The 17,115-nt window shown below is 43.6% G+C and overlaps 2 protein-coding genes across 2 annotated transcripts in view; both read right to left on the reverse strand.

Moving 5' to 3' along the window:
* The window catches only part of camk2d2 (calcium/calmodulin-dependent protein kinase (CaM kinase) II delta 2), a 36,128-nt gene extending 22,915 nt beyond the window's left edge, over positions 1 to 13,213 (reverse strand). Inside the window, exons 1-2 of the mRNA XM_071923233.2 lie at positions 12,806 to 13,213; positions 7,968 to 8,062 (exon numbers count right to left, since the gene is read on the reverse strand). Coding sequence (XP_071779334.1) covers positions 7,968 to 8,062; positions 12,806 to 12,867 — 157 coding nt within the window. The 5' untranslated portion in view covers positions 12,868 to 13,213. The remainder of the gene's footprint in view (positions 1 to 7,967; positions 8,063 to 12,805) is intronic.
* A 2,031-nt stretch (positions 13,214 to 15,244) lies between these two features.
* On the reverse strand, positions 15,245 to 16,786 carry LOC139930107 (interleukin-8-like). The gene is made up of 4 exons (XM_071923199.2): positions 16,520 to 16,786; positions 16,228 to 16,360; positions 15,948 to 16,034; positions 15,245 to 15,727 (listed from the first exon to the last, which is right to left on the reverse strand). The coding sequence occupies exons 1-4, from the start codon at positions 16,584 to 16,586 to the stop codon at positions 15,715 to 15,717; spliced, it is 300 nt and encodes a 99-aa protein (XP_071779300.1). The 5' UTR covers positions 16,587 to 16,786; the 3' UTR covers positions 15,245 to 15,714.
* Positions 16,787 to 17,115: the final 329 nt, after the last annotated feature.

Raw genomic sequence — 17,115 nt, forward strand, 5'->3', positions numbered from 1 at the left:
TTTTTGCTTACATGGTTAAAACTGAGTTAGCCCACAGCAGCATTTCCTCATAATGTGGAGCCAACTTAATTGTGCAGACAAATGTGAAGATATGCCAGTCAGCTGTTATGATTCTGTCTGGCCCTTTTTGGCCTGATCTCTGCTGCCCGTCTGACTGTCTGTCTGTATCTACGTCACTCTCTCTACCACACTGTCTGTCTGCCTGCCCCCCTCCCTCCTAGAAGCAGAAGAAGAAGATAATGCTCGTAACTGTTGTGATTATATGCCAACCAATTTTAAACAGATTTTTGATTTCAATTCTCAGTTTAAATGTGCTAAATGTAGCATTTTTAAACATCAATATATGATTGGCAAATTAATTGTGATTCCTTGTTATAATTAACGTAAAATTTTGAGACGATTGGTGGCCTCTATCTGACACCAGTGGTATTGATAGCGCTAGTGTTTCTCAAAATTAAGACCTCATTTCCCATAAACCCCATTGCTTCCTGTTGCAAAGAGGATCTTTGCTTCTTCAGTCAAAGGTTTTTTGTTTTGCTTTACTGCAGAGGATAAACCGCTTTTCACTTATTCCACCATCTGCCATTGTGAAAAAACACTCCGAAAGTCTTAACTGTGCGCTGGAAGAACCTCTTGCTGTTTTGTGCCATAAAGCAATCCAGCAGATTTCCCATGAAATCCGACTCGGTGGCACACAATGTAAAATGCAGTGTAGGGGCCGGTAGATGCTGCCAATCTACTCGGCGATGGTCTCTTTTGTTCACGGTAATCATATTAATGTCTACTGATGTTATAATGTTGCACATAGCACCTTTAAAAGCACACATTTAGAATCGTTGGAAAGCTGAACCACTCATCTCATTTGAGCCTGCTTAGTTGTGGGATGAACACAGTGGTTAGTGGAGCTCTTTTAAGGGACGCCTTTTATCTTCCTATTTTACCTAAACCACATAGGTTTTCTGGCCTATTATGACAGAGTGTCATTGCCACAGTAATCAAGTCCTTAAAAAAAGAAGCCAGTTCCTGTCAAAAATCATATTTCAATGGCTGAGTTGGGAGTAACACTGAATATAACTAATCCTTTGATCAATATGTAAAGAATAATGTATAGGGAATGTATAGGGAGTCATTATCGCAAAATAAGCCCCAGCAGGGTGAATTGAGACTCTGATGCAACACAAAGCTTATTCCACGGCTACTTACCAAAGATATTAATCATTTCACACAAAATACTAAAATCATTTTATAACAAGGTAATTTACAAGCTTCTGACAAAAAATTGTTCGGCAGCACTGTAACCATAGAAACGTCTGTAGCTAACATCCATGGCTACACTGTAGCAGAGCTGTGACCATAGAAATGTAAACAAATCTGGTAAGATTGCTGTTCAGCCTTTTACCAGCAATCAAAGGTTTTGTGCTCTCTGAAAAATCATATTGGAAAAATCCTCCATGTTTCTAACCTCGGTTAGCTGTTTGTCTGCAGTAACTGAGGAGTATCGTCTTTTTGGCACCAGGTGTCGCTAGTTAATTTGATTAGAAATCAACAAAATGGACCGGACTAGACTGCAGAGTGATTCAATTAGATGTGGAAACAGCGGCTTGTTATTCATAGGATTCTGTTACATCACCACAGGCCATCTTGGCAGGAAAATATTGATTACAGGTGATTACAATCAAATGACAAACACGGCCAATGAGCTGTAAAGCGACATATTGGTAGGAAATGCATGTGACATCATGGGAATACTATGAATTCAGAAATAACAGACTTCAGAATGCATTCACTGGCCAATCAGAATTGAGAATTCAAAAAAGCCGTGTAATAATATGTAATATAATGTTACTTTTTGGAAGCAACTTCCTATAACTTAGTCACCAGACTTAACATTATACAAAGTATCTTGCAGGTTCTACATCATGAATCACATCACATTAAATTGAGTGATCATATTATCATGGTACTACCAAATGGTAACTATAAGAATTAACGGTGGGTCAAATTGTGAGGTATTTACTGATCCCCTTGAATACTGCCTCACACTCTGTATATTTCATTGCTTGTTTTTACTTGCATCCTCCCTCCATCCCTGCTTGTCTGCTGCAACCCTTTCTTTTTATCTGTATCTACTGTAGCAATATCTGCCTGACAACTTGCCTTGTCTTGTTGGATATGTACATTTGTCTCTCTGTCTTTTGGTCTGACTGTCTGCCTGTCTATTCATGCACCTTGCAGTCAGGAAGACAGCTTCCCTCAACTCTGAGCCGAAAAAATACTCCAGATCCATGCACCTGTTTGCCTGCAGAGTGTACAATTTGAAGTGCGATACGGAAGAGTTGCTGTCCAAATTGCCTTGACTCTACAAATCACTGCCATCACGAGACAAACTCCAACAAGCTAGTGTTCTTGCATGGGGAAAGCCGACCCCACCCCACCCCACCCCAACCCCCCCCACCTCCACCCCACCCCAACCCCCCCACCTCCACTTCCCTCTCTGTCTCTCTCTCTCCAATGCTTGTTTCTCTTACAGTCAGTTTCTGATGTCTCGCGTCTGCAACCGCACTGCAGCAGAGTATAACGCTGTGTGTGTGTATGTGAGAGAGAGAGAGTGTGTGTGTGTGTGTGTGTGTGTGTGTGTTCTTTGTCTTTTGCAAAGCTGTAGTTTGACTTCCTCTAAGTCTAATACTATCAGATTTAGAGAGACAGAAAGAAAAGATACAGGCAGAAATAGAAAGCGGTGAGGCAAACAAGCAAGATACAGTGACAGAAATACAGACTAAACAAACAGCTGACAGAGACAGGCAGTCAAACAGACAGACAAAGAAGAGGCAGACAGAGAGGATCTAGATGGAGCGGTCTCCACCACTAAATCACTGAGAACACTATGTACCGCACCTAAAAAAAAATCCTAGCCCTCATTTGTGTCCTCGCTCTGATTGACCGAGTTACTGTATGGTGGGCTTCTGATCTCTGGCCTCTTTCATGCATCAGACCCACATTATCCTTCTACTCGTCAAGCACTCATTCCACTGGAAAATAAAACACACACACGCACGCACGCGCACACACACACACACACACACACACAACAGGGTGCTGGGATTGCGCTGCTCCGATTTAATTAACTGTTTTAATTAAAAAGATGTAGTGGGGTGAATATAACATCCTCTGTTAGCCAGCGGCTAAGTAGTCCTCCTCCATACGGTTCCATTCCGCCCCCTGCAGAACCCTGGGTTCTAATGAAACCATCCAGAGACGCCGAGACACCGTCACCCTCTGCTGGTCCCCAATAGAGGGAGAATTACGAGGCCTCGGCCGATAACTCCCTTGCTTTCTCTTCGGTGGGGAAACAAAAGGTGTCTGGTGTCGGAGATAAAAAATGTCCCCGGAGTACTGCTCGGAGTCTCATAACGCACTGTAATGTCTGCCCTTATCTTACCCAGCATAACCCAGCCATGCACATGAGACTATTATGTAAAAGTGGTTTAATCAGAGGGTGGTGGTCTAGACATCCTGACCAACAGAAACACATACACACAAGCGCAAGCACACAAACAAACATGCACATTCTAGCGATATTTTCTTTTTCCTTTTTTCGATTATAGCTGTGGCCTCTGATTGGGCGCCTGTCAATATGTTTCTAATGACTCTAACAGCTGTTTCTTGTGCCATAGTTTAACAGGGGAGATGAGACTGTGGCACTGTGAAGTCTAAACAGTTCTGGAGGGACACCAGACTGAAGACTTTCATTAAGAAACACATGGACTGTCGCTCCAAGAGCAATAGACTGGCAGGGAGTCAGAGAGGGAGGGAGGAAGAGGAGGAGAGAGAGAGAGAGAGAGAGAGAGAGAGAGAGGGAGAGGGTTGTTAGGAGAGAAGGGTAAGTCAAATAGATCGAAAGAGACAGAGGTTGGAAAGGACATGCAAGAGGCAGACAGCATGAGAGAGAGAGAGAGAGAGAGAGAGAGAGAGAGAGAGTAGATGGAGTACTCTCTAATTAAGAATGCCCTAGCTTTCTCCGCAGAGTCCAATGCCCTAGTTAGTCAAACTGGGGGTTCGTTTCACTGAAATATCAAAATTACACACATACACACATACACACGCACACATAAACACACATGCACACACACACGCGCCTGCATACCTACAGCTGCAGGCTTAATGTCACGTGTTTCTCTCCCAGCGTGCACCAACAGGCCGGTTGGCAAGGCAGGTGAGCATCGACTAGAACAAAGACCAGGCTCCTTTCGAAAGATGGAATATTTTCAGCACTCTGTGTATGTGTGTGTGTGTGTGTGTGTGTGTGTGTGTGTGTGTGTGTGCTCGCGCGCCTACGTGTGCGTTGGTGCGAGTGACCAACATTTATTTTTAGCCCTCAAGTACCCAGTGTGTCATGTGATCCCCCTTCTTCCCACTGAGCCCTCATTCCTCTCCTTCCCTCCCTTTTCTCCATCTCTCTCCTTCGCTATCTCTTTCCATTCTTTCCCTCCCCTCTCCCTCGCTTCACTTGGCTTCAAAGAACGACACGGTCAAGGGGAACGAGGCAGGGTCATCGTGGGCTCAGGAGAAAGGAATACAAGGAGGAGAGGAGAGGAGAGGAAAGGAGAGGAGAGAGGAGGAGAGGAGAGGAGAGGAGAGGAGAGGAAAGGAGAGGAGAGGAGAGGAGAGAGGAGGAGAGGAGAGGATGAAGGAGTGGGGATGCATCTGTTTATGTTGCCTAGTAAGGGAGGAAACTACAGGAGGAATGATACACAAAAAGAAAACACACACACACAAAAATACACACACATACCACTGAGGCAGACTGGCTTACACCTCAGCAACAGCCATCTTCTCTGTTACCATGACACCTGCACATAAGGTGCCAAAAAAAAAAAAAAGAAAACAACGGCACACCCCTGTTACCATAGAAACTGTCCACTATCGAACGGGGTCACTTACGGAACGGTGAACTAGAACGGCATCAAGCCTGGAACAACAATGATAACGCTTAACATTCAAAACTCAAGGGTGCAGTAAAGACAACTGCAACCGTCTGCTTCAAAAGGAAAGACATCATAATGCATTTTGAATTTGAATTAACATTCAGACCCTGTTGGAGGGCAATGGGTTGAATGATGGAAGGAAGGGCATCATGACACCCATTACTAAGTCTTGATAATAATAATAATAATAATAATAATAATAATAATAATAATAAGTCCCTGTTAAAATGCATTAACTTTTGTTTTAATTTTCCCTTCCTTATAAATGTAACTTCTTTACCCTATCGGTTTATCACCCTGTCAATCCCACAATGCAACGCAATATTTACACAGTCATACAAGCAGGCCTTTTTGAACTTCAACAGATGTTTATTGGATTCAACGGATTCAACAATGTTAACCTATCCAACCGTTAAGACTAGCTGAAAGGGTCAGATAGTCCGGCACTGAGGCTATCACACAGATACACATACAAGGGCACGCATATGCACACACAGATGGACGTGAACACACACACACACAAACAAACGAGGGAATATGCACACACAAGCACGTGTATACACACACACACACACACACACACACACAAACGCAAATACAAAGTGACAAAGGATAGCAGACGGAGTCATAGTGACAGGACACTGACGCAGGCATGAGGGGGGAGGACAAGCACACACACACGCACTTGACTTCAGTGCTGACTTTCTGTCCTCTCTTTCTCTGTTTATCTCTCTCTCTCTCTCTCTCTCTCTCTCTCTCTGGTCCCTATCTTTTTTTCCCCCCTCTCACTCTTCTGCTTTCACTTTCATTCACCGACTGATCTGCTACTCTTAATGAAATGCTGCATAATCAGGATTGCAGATTGTGGGATTGTGGCTCGTCCTATAGGCCCTCCACACATGGTCACATGCACGCACGGAAACACACACACACACACACACACACACACACATAGCCTTGATCTGCCCGCACTCTAGCCACCAATCCTACCCTAAACCCCTTTCAATTACATATATACAGTCACACACACACGCGCATGCTCGCTCGCACACACACACACACAGAGCGGCAGAGTGGGTGGGTGGGGGTGGGTTGGGGTGGGTGGGGGAGGGAGGAGGAGGGAGGGGGGTCATGATCCTGCCAGAGAGAAGGGAATCAGAGTTGCAATTCCAGGGCTTATCGCGGAAAGAGGCTAAGACCATATCTGACACGCCAGCATGCCTGGTATGGTAAAACCTCCATACACACACACACACACACACACACACACACACACACACAGAGGGAGAGAGAGAGAGAGAGAGAAAAAAGAGAGAGTGTATCGGTGTGTGCGTGTGTGTGTGTGTGCGCGCGCGTTCATGCGTACGCGGTGAGATAACCCTTTGCAGTATTTTTGGAAAATCTGTCCCAGCATGCAAGTGGTGAGACACTGATCCCTCAGCCGAGGTGTCCATTACAAACACTGCACTCAACTAGGATAGGAGGGTCAACATGGGAGAGAGGCAGAAAGGGAGAGAGGGAGGAGATAAGGGGGGGGGGGGGGGGAGTCGAGGAGACGGGTGAGGGAAGAGAGAGGAAACGGGGAGAAAGAAGAGACAGTGTGCGGGGAGCGAAGTAAAGGAGAGATGAGAAATGAAGGCACGGAGAGACGGTGGGGTTTTGGGGAGAAAATGTGTGAGACAAGGTGGGGGGGGGTGGGTGGAAATACCTGGTGAAAGAGCATGACTGAATGTCTTGAGAGTAAAGGTAAAGGTTATGAACGAAAGAGTGAATGCAAAAGGGCAGTGGAGAGAAAGGATGCTGAGGAGAGAAGGGACATCGAGTGGAGGGAGAATCGGAGCTGATGGAAAGGAGTGAAGGGTAAAATACTGCAAAAAGAAGGAGGATGGGGGGGTTGTCAATAGACACATACTACAACATTACAACCTACTGTATACTTGCATCATCAAAATGAAACTATTATCAGAACTTGTAGGCATTGCCGTAACAGAATAACAGCGTTGCAGTTTTCTATAAGAGAGGTTTTAAATTCAATTCAGTTCAGTTAGATGACTGACTTAGCTCTAATCTAACCCCAGCCTGACACCTTGTGTGGGACGAGAGGTGTAATTGGCTATCGCAGGCAAGCGTGCAACAACAGAAACACACGTCATTGGCTGGAGACAAGGCGGAACAGCAAAGGCGCAACACACCATTGGTTAGTATTAAAAGATATGCTGTTGGCGGTTCTTGTGCCATGTGTGTAGGTGCGTGTGCGTGTGTGTGAATTTGCGTGTGATGATGTGTGTTTGTGAGTGTGTGTGTGTGTGTGTGTCCCAAGCCTGAGGCAACCAGGCCAGCGGCTACAATTACAGTGACGGATGTGAAAGAACTGGGTCGGCTTCGCAAGAGATCTGCCCCTGGGACGACAAGACCAGCCAGAGCCCTGAATCAATACGAAACACACACGTGCACACACACACACACACACACACAAGCTTGTATATCACAAACATTTACATATAAATAAGGACACACAAATATGAATGACACAGAAAGAGGAGGAGACATGCATGCACACTACACCACCACTGCTCTGCATGGATGCTGGGAAACGTCAAAAAATGCAACCAGGCAAACACACAGCTAAACCATCAGACACTAAACCTAAAGCTTTACCTGACGTATTCACTTCTTTCTTGGGTGCACATTAGTATAGCACACTTAATCAACCAAAATCCAGATGAGTCTCTGCCTCTGTCTGTCTGACTCTCTCTCTCTCACACACACACACACACACACACACGCACACACGCATTTTCTCTCTCTGTATCCCCCTCACAGCCCCAGAGCCTGTTCCAGGGGCAGCAATGTTCACGGCTCATCCCCACATGACTCAGTGTCACTTGGAGCATGTTTGTCTGCACATGTGTGTGTGTGGTGTGTGTGTGTGTGTGTGTGTGTGTGTGTGTGTGTGAGTGTGAGTGTGTGTATGTTGCCTACCTCTGGCAGAAAGCTTCTTGGTGTTGATGATTTTGGCAGCATACTCCTGTCCAGAGGAGATCTTCACACACCGCCTGACCACAGAGAATGCTCCCCTGGAACACACACACACACACACACACACACACACACAAAACAAATAATTGTTATGGCAAGAGGTCAAACTAACAATGTGAGCCATGTTCCACACTACCTGGTATAAAATCTAATGTCACAGGTTATAAACATGGCTGACCTAAAATTGATGCTTTAACAGTCAATTTTCTTGTTACCCACCATAAACTGAATATTGTGAACTTAAAAATTAGATATACAAGGTATACTACTACAGTATAATGTATGAAAAATGTAAAAAAATAGGGGTTTAACAGAAAAAACTCACCCACACACCCACCAACAAATGCACACTCTCTCTCACACACATACACACACACAGACACACACACACACATACACACACAAACACAGCATCCATACACTACACACAAAGTCTCCAAAATCACTATATGAGACCACTGAGATCAACCCTGCGCCTTCAAGCCCACCACCCTGTCAGCCATGTGTTGTTCTGGTGTTTCAGGCACATGCATGACGATCAGAAAACTAGGTCAGCCATGTTTGAGAGAGGAGAGGAGCTCTGCGCTGCATCTCTCATCTCTGAACGCAGCCCGCCTCGGCTCCACTCTGCTCTGCAGCCATCCAGGCCTGCTTTGCTATTCAACCTCCATCTCGCCATTTCCTTTAAATAGAATCTGTTCTCTTTCACAGCAAAAAAAAAAAAATCCCTGTTTAGCGCCAGACAACATCAGAGATATCAGAAACATTTAGAAGTGCTTGGACGCAGACACTAGAAAGAAGATGCTTGAATACTCGCTACCTCAAATGAACCCAGTTATTTCACCTAGTTCTGTGTATGCAACGACGGGTTTACTGTGACCACTTTAAATCCGTGAATGTTACGTTATCTGGTATGATATGATAAATCAGACAGTGAATAGGGGCATTTCAATCTATGTTAAAAGATGAGAAGCGATGTGAAGCTTTACAGCTATGTAATCATTAGATAACCACTGGGTGTAACAGGAATGTGTACAATAAGCATGTTACCTAACATCCTCTGGGGTGAGCAGCATGCCGTTAGAGCTTACCTCTAATTTATAGGGGATTTGGTAAAGGAATTTATCATAGCATAACATGTTACATAACATTCATACTTGACTGTGCCCTTAAAGTCATATGGCATAGCAGTGTTAAGTGTAGTGCTGACGAGAGCATATGTTAACTGCTACAGACTTTGTAAGGGCCTGCCAGGCTGCATGTAGCTGCACAGGAAAACAACCTGTGTTTTGTGTTTCAGAGTATGGGCGGACTGGCCTGCAAACATGGCTGCTGAACTTAATCTGTGATGAGGAAGTGGAATCACTGCAGTGTTAGTTACAAAATGATTTGAAATATACTGTATATGACAGGACTGCAGCATCCTATAATGTAACAGATAAAACGGCATAAAAACGTCAATCTAAATAAGTCAAAAATGTAAAGAAACCTGTTAATGTTGTAAATTGCTTAGCAATGTTGTAACATCAAATTATTACGTTATCCAGCAATATTACTTTATAAGATGTGTAACATAGTTTTAATTGATGATGTAATAATAAAATGGACTAATAATGTAATAATTTGAGTTATTACATTCTTAGTATTCATGAGTTATTACATTGGTCAAAATTATGATTATTACATCATCAGTTAAAAATGTGTTAGACCCCCTTAAGGGGTAATAATCACCAGTTAATGTAATAATGTGATGTCACTACAGTATTTATTACATTAACAGTCTTTATTACATTTTCAACCCATTTAGAGAGACATCTTATTGCATTTTGATGCTTAAGTTATCACATTATCCGGCAGTTATTACATTATCGGTTGCTACAAGGCCCCTGTGTTGTGAATAAACATGTGAGATGCATTAATCTACACTCTGAAAAATAGGGGTTCCAAAAGGATTCTTAGGTATCAAAATATGCAGTTACCACCATTTTTGCTCCAACACATATTAAAAAACATAAATCCTATAAATCCTATGTGGTAAATGTATCAAAAAGTGATCCAGTTGCAGAACAAATTCCAAAATGAAATTATGCAATATCCATAGTTGTAAGAGGTCTATTCAAAAGTAGAGGTGGTCAACACAAACAAGTTGGATATGGAGGGTTTAGCGAGAAAGACGCATAAGTTATAGCGGAGAAAAAACAAAACTTTAAATGATCTATTTTATTCAAAATATAACATAGGAACCATCGATCCTTTCACAGAGATGAAGATTAAAAAACATCTATATTTTACAAGCCATTAGTTGCAGTTATACCCTATTGTGTTCCCTTGAGTCTTTTGGCTTTTTCCCCTTTCTTTTAATTGTGTTTATAGTTACTAATGTGTTCTTTTGGCCATCAGATAGAGCTCAACAAAAGCTTTCGCACCAAACCCTTGATATGTTCATTTTACTTCTGTACTTTCTTACGTATAAAGTTTTTGACAAAACCTACATGTTAGACTTATGGGGGGAAAAAGGCTTGTACCACACTGAAAAAGGGTCTGTTACACTAAAAAACTGAAGAAAATGCGAGGGTATTAAGGTGGCGTTCACATGGGAAATTTGGCATCCGTCAAATTTGCGTTGAAGTATGCCTTGAAACCACCGAGGTTGCGTTGTTGCAGAGACCGCAGTGATAATCTGTTCCGCCATTGTTTTTTTCCAAGCAGGGCATTGCAGAACCCGCATGGACAGAAACCGCCTCTGTATAAATTTCATTCAAGTCTGTCAGCAGATGATGTTTACCTGCGCTCCGTCCAAAGTTCAACTACTTTCAACTTTTCTGACGGACTGGGCTGCGATATTTTCACGCGCTGCACTGATCCATGTCATCCGTCAATGCATCAGTCGCATTGAAATACATGATATTGTCCCATGTGAACGGGGCCTAACGCCTCATTCACAATTGAATCTGTCATATCTCCGACGCAATGATGCCCTCAGCTGGTCTGATTACTGGACGAGTCACGCACGCAGTTTTTTTTTTACATTTTTCAGATGTTGGAGGGAACTTATATTATTTGTTAAAGCACAGTAACAGCCTATTATACACAAGTCACCATCTTCGTTATGTTATCACTGTCACCAAATCAGACATTTTTTCAGTATTTAAAATAGTTCATCTAGAGTGAAGTATGTTTTCTACTGTAAGCTATTTTATTGTATTAAAAAATGGAAAATAGGTTGTGAATCTAGTCATGAATACAACTTCTGGTTAAGTTAACAATGCAAAAGTTGGATTTTTACCAACATATCTGTCACTCCGCTGCCAACAGAACCGTTGCGTTGTCACTCCTTCAAAATTGTCTGCCATAGGAATGAATGGACGTCCGACGTACCGTAGCCTAATGCAAAAGTCAACTGTGAACGAGGCGTAAGAGATGCTTTCTCAGTGAGTACCTGGACCAAATTTATTGTCGCACTGCATGAATAATGGGTGCTGCGATAAAAGGTGTTGCACACAGTAAGGGATGAGGTGAGTTAAAAAGCACTATACGAGCCATAAGGCTGCATTATTAATGCTAGATGGTGTAACACGGATACAGTAGAGTAGTATCTATAAATACAGAGGGCTATAGCTATAGAGAGGGGGTCTCTTCTTGGTCCTCAGCTTGGGACACACAGTCCATAAAGAGGGTTCAGGACAGGGGGAGAGCGATTCCTCCAGTTGGAATACTAAGTGGGAGACACTGGGAGGCCGGGAGCTCATCTCTCTCTGCTTTGACTGAATGTCAAACCAGGCTGCAGGCATCTGGGTACACTGACCACAGGGCGCTGGGCAGACTGCAGGTCAGTCAGCCGCACACACACACACGCACACACACACACACACACACACACAGAGAAATACACATACACACATATACACACACACAGGCACACATACACAGGAATACAAATGCACACTTCGACACATAAAGATTGGTACACACAAATGCTCAGGCTTAGACACGCGGACACACACACATACACAGGCACACATCCTCTCACCCCCTCTCTCTCTCTGTCTCTCTCTCTCTCTCTCTCCCACCCTCTCTCTCTCTCTCTCTCTCTCTCTCTCTCTCTCAGGGGTGAGGAATTCCCTGCCTGTGCCTGATAATTGACCGCAGCTCGGTGGCTGGCCTGAGAATGTGTCATCGCCAACTACAAGGTCTGCTGTCGCATTACCGAGTGTGTATTTCTGTCGCGCGGGGAGGAGGAGGAGGAGGAGGAGGGTGGAGGGCAGGGTTACCGAATCTCACCATTTCACACACCCCGATGCATTTCACCCCCCCCCCCCCCCCCCCCGGTTCAGTTTACAGTATACGGGAGCTCCTCGCCCTGCTGTGGCACCCCGCGCATTCCCCACATCTGAATATGGATTCCGGGTCGAAACGCTATAGAGGATGGAGGCAAATGACGGTGCGCTCGATTCAACATCTTCCGCGAGGCCAAAAACGTAAGCGAGGCCTCCGGTACGGGGATTAAAACAAATAAGAGAGTATTGCACGGGCCTACCGACATGATAGCGTAGCCTATTCAGCCCGCCTGCATCATACTGTAGGTTGCACGGCTACACTATCGGCAGCATACATGCACACACACACACACACACACACACATACACCAACCAACCCACAGCCCGGAATCCGCGCCTCTAAGCCAAGGCAGCCTATTACATAAGAGGCTGACATTTCATACAGGGATGATGATGTCCGATGATAAAAAAAAAAAAAAAAAAAAAAAAAACATGCGCCCTTACTTCCCCAGCTCCTCGAACAGCTGATATTCGTCGGTAAACCTCGTGCAGATCGTTAACGCCATCCTGATGGAGGTGCTTGCGGTGTGTGGAGACGCGGTCGAGGTGCACTCACAAACGGTATCCACACACAGTCGTCAACGCCGCCCGGTTTTGTCCTGAACCTGCGAGCCAAACGGGGGGATTCATGCACAGCTGAAGCGCATCGGCGAGAGCTCTGGCAGGATGATTCTGCGGCAAAGGCTGCCTCCGTGACTGCTAGAAGCCGGATGAGAGATGTCCAGCCTTGTTGATGTTGTTGTTGTTGTTTGTTTGTTTTTTCCCCCCCCTTTATTGTCTTCACATGCGGTGGCTTGTCACAGCTCGGGAAGGCAGCATTTTGTGTGCATTTCCATATCTCTGGTGCGTCCGTCCCCCAGTGCGACTGTTGTCTCTCTGCGCGCATCAGACGCCGCACTACCGCACCTACCCCCGGCTGTGCGCTCAGTCCCGCCCCTCGCCCGCATCCTCTCACAGGCCGATAATAACAACAATAATAATAAGGATAATAATAATAATAATAATAATAATAATACATGGTCAAGCTCCAGAGGGAAATGCGCCCTTTAATCGACCATTATATTTACAGTGAAAGAGGAAAACATTTAGGCTATACTCTTTTTTTAAAGGAAACTTACCTGGAAATCTGTTTTAACTAACTAAGCTGGGGGCTAACTGGAAGAAAGCTAAAACAAATTAAAATCTTTAAGTAAAACATTCATCAACCTATTATTAATTGAAGGCTGCAGCAGAGTTAATGAGAAACTAATGTGTTAATAAACAATTCATTATATCGTTGTTTAACACTGTAGTTCTTGATTTGTTGCTAAGCATTAGTAGCAATGCACTTGTCTGAATATTAGTTGATCATGGCGAGGCAGAGGGAACACATGGTTACTACTTAGTTACATAAGCATTAATTAAGAAAGGTTTATCTTGCCTCGATGTCATTTTATGATGATGATGATAATGATGATGATTATTATTGTTATTATTACTACTTTATTACTTAAGAATTTGTTCTTTATTAAATAAAGCTTAAATTTTAACCAAAAGTTAATAATTCCTTCCATGCCCCATTACCTTTCACATCAGGAGGAGATACACACATTTTCATGACAGCAGGCTACCTGAAATGGGACATAGATCTGCGTGCTCAAATTTTAGCCACATTTTCACAACCCCACGTGGCCAATCAGCACTTCAATCAGTTCTGGAGAAATTGGCAGGTCGGTTATGTCTAAACAGGAAATGAGCTCCAGTGCCTCCATGTTGTTTGATGGGCCAATAATGGAGGGTTTGCCTCTTCTTATATCTGCTGATAGGCCACAAAGCTTGATGGTGTTACGTGAATCTGTTTGGAAGTTATATGCCTTTTGGTAGAAACCACGCCCACTACCACGCCCCCTCAGCCAATCCGTGTGAAAAGTTCATTAGTTCGTCCTTGCCCCATGACCCACCTTTCCACAAAGTTTAGTGCAAATCTATTAATAACTTTTGGAGAGATCCTGCTAACAGACAAACCGACAGAATGGGGCGAACGCATCCAACTCTGCTGGCGGCGGTAATAAATCAAAGTCTTTGCTGTTGCTTTATCACACGAGCAACATCTGCAGGGGGATGGAAGGTTAATGCAATTTATGACTTATGATGCCATTAAAGTTTACTGATGGACCGTCTGCCATTAGAAAACACCATGGGGATGTTGGTGCAATTAGACAATGGCTGCTTCCAATGCACTATACAATCCCATACAATCAAATTAACTTTGTCACGTGAGAGGTCACTGGGGGTGAGGCCCCATTACAGAATTGTGTCTTATTAACATGAACCTAGCCTTATGCACTGGTAAGGCTCAGGGTTATTACATAAACAACCAGGATCTTGTGCTACAGTGCTGTGGAGCTTTGACTGCTGATGTAACAGTCCAGTAAGTGACAGTCAAGTTCAGGCTATGTAGTCCGCCTCCACTTGGCCAGCTACAAGCCTGGAGAAAAGCTGGTTTCTTGGAATTTCTGCCGAACTTGCTTCACCGTTTTTTTACAAACAAACACAGAACACATGCTATTTGAGCAAACTGTAGTGTGTGTGTGTGAGCAAACTGTAGTGTGTGTGTGTGTGTGTGTGTGCGCGCGCGCATGTGCGTGTGTGTGTGTGTGTGTGTGTGTGTGTGTGTGTATGTGTGTGTGTGAACATGCATTCTCTATCTCTCAAGCTCTCCTACATCCTGCAGCTTATCCCACACTCCACACCAGCAGGCTAATTATGTTTTTCTAAGCTCCACTTGTAAGATAAATACACTGTCGGGAAATGTTTCTTCCCGTAAATTTTCAGGAAATGTCTGCGCAACTGATTAATGGTATGTAAGAAAGACAATACAGCGCAATTCCATTTATTTCATGTTCACTTTTTTATTCATAGATAGCTTGTCAACAGAACTGCACAATTGAATCCAAATAAATTGACAACTAATAAATTACATTAATATATTAAATACATTAATAAATAAGTGAAATAATTAGACATAACTTATTTGTCAATGATAGATAATAGATAGAGACAATAGTACTTCAGTTTTACAACAAGAGATACGTATACAATACAGAAATGACATACAAAAAACACTAAGACATAAATAATGCAAAGACTTCAGACAATAAATAATAAATTAAACATCAACATGTTTGATACAAACATAACCTGAGTGGGAGAAGTCTAGCTTTGTTTTTCAGAGTTGACCAGTACATTAAATTAAGCAGTCTGCCAGTATTAAAATGAATATGATGATTCTATCATCTGATCAAATGAATACTTTTTTGGTACGTTTAATTTGTCTTGAAACAGTCAGGCAACAAGTGTCTCTCCTCGTCTATTCAGCGCCTTCTGCTGTGGAGAAAATGAGAAGAATAATTAGTTTGAGCATCAAAAGTGGATTGAGACCTTTTGTGCCACTTGTTAAGGGATATGATCCAGTTAACTAACAAGCAAAAATCATTAAATTAGACTCATTTCTGCATCTGAGATATAGATTAAGGCCATTCCAACCACGTTATAGCCCACTGTTTCTCTCAGTCTGACTGCCCATGTGTGGTTGATCTGTACTTACTTGTTCAGGATCTTGGCAATCACTGTCTTGACCCAGACAGCCTCAGGGTCCAGGCAGACCTCCTGGCCCGTCTTTTTCAGAGTGGCACTGCAACACCAAACATGCAGTCAGAACTAGAACTTTGATCAGCACCTCATGTCCTTTACCAAAGCCAATAGGGGCAACATTAGGAATGGTAAAAGGTAACCAAATCTCCCCAAATCGCCTTGATGTTTTTGTAACATCACTGAGTCAATGATGGTAACTGAGATGGGATGGTAGCTTTGAAATTGGGACTCACATGATCTCAGTTTCCTCGCAGTGGGAGTTGGCAGGTATGAGCTCCACCTTCGCGATGTGGCGGCCGATGGGTCTGCTCTCCGTCTGGATGCAGCGGCAGTGCAGCTCCACCCCCAGGCTTCTCAGGCTCATCCCTGTTAAGAGTCAAATACGGTCACATATTGCCATGGTGGTTGTTGATATTGATCCCCTAACTCAGTTGATGAGGGCAAAATGAACACAGAGTACATGAATTCACCACATAGCCCATTATTGTTACATTTGATCCATAAACTGATGAAAAAGAGACTTACCCTCAGTGACGGCCAGGAAGGCCAGGAGCACCACAATAGAGGTGACGGCGACTCTGCTGCTCATCATCTTCACTTTTATAAATTCTGTTACAACTAAAACACTGAATGATAAGGACGTCCTTCAGAAAGCCCTCCGATGAAGACTAAAGCACTAAGTTGGTCACAAGTAAAACACAGAAGACGTTTTGCGCTCTGCTATAATTGTCTTTCATTCAGTTCCTTCTCTCTTCTCCTTTTCCTTTTCTTGGTTTGGCTGCTTTCTCTCTTGTGTTGTTTGAATGTGCCGCTGAGGAGGAGAGCTTCTCCTTTTAAAGGCGTCGTCTGGAAATGAGTCACCGCCCCGGAGTGTTGCGCAAGCTGGGACTGTCAGCAGTGGGAATTTACACTGATGAGGGGTTCATAAGCAGGTTGACATACATCCGTGATTTATCAAGAGCGCTCACAGGTCAGCATTTGTCACCATAGAGAGTTAAGAAAGTCAATTTCTGATAAAGGTGGAAAACTACCACAGTGACTGAAAAGTAGAGTGATAAATGGAGTGATGAGACTGGAATGCTGAGAAAAATGCTTTGCCAATGATAGATCTCTGCTTAATG

The sequence above is a fragment of the Centroberyx gerrardi genome, chromosome 3 (genome assembly GCF_048128805.1).
Source record: "Centroberyx gerrardi isolate f3 chromosome 3, fCenGer3.hap1.cur.20231027, whole genome shotgun sequence".
In the NCBI taxonomy this organism is placed as follows: domain Eukaryota; kingdom Metazoa; phylum Chordata; class Actinopteri; order Beryciformes; family Berycidae; genus Centroberyx; species Centroberyx gerrardi.

Excerpts from the sequence above, each read along its gene's own strand:
- LOC139930107 (XM_071923199.2), bottom strand. The coding sequence starts at position 16,586 with ATGATGAGCAGCAGAGTCGCCGTCACCTCTATTGTGGTGCTCCTGGCC. Across the intron at positions 16,361-16,519 it reads CTTCCTGGCCGTCACTGAGG|GGATGAGCCTGAGAAGCCTG; the intron begins GTAAGTCTCTTT and ends GACTCTTAACAG. Across the intron at positions 16,035-16,227 it reads TGCGAGGAAACTGAGATCAT|TGCCACTCTGAAAAAGACGG; the intron begins GTGAGTCCCAAT and ends TTGGTGTTGCAG.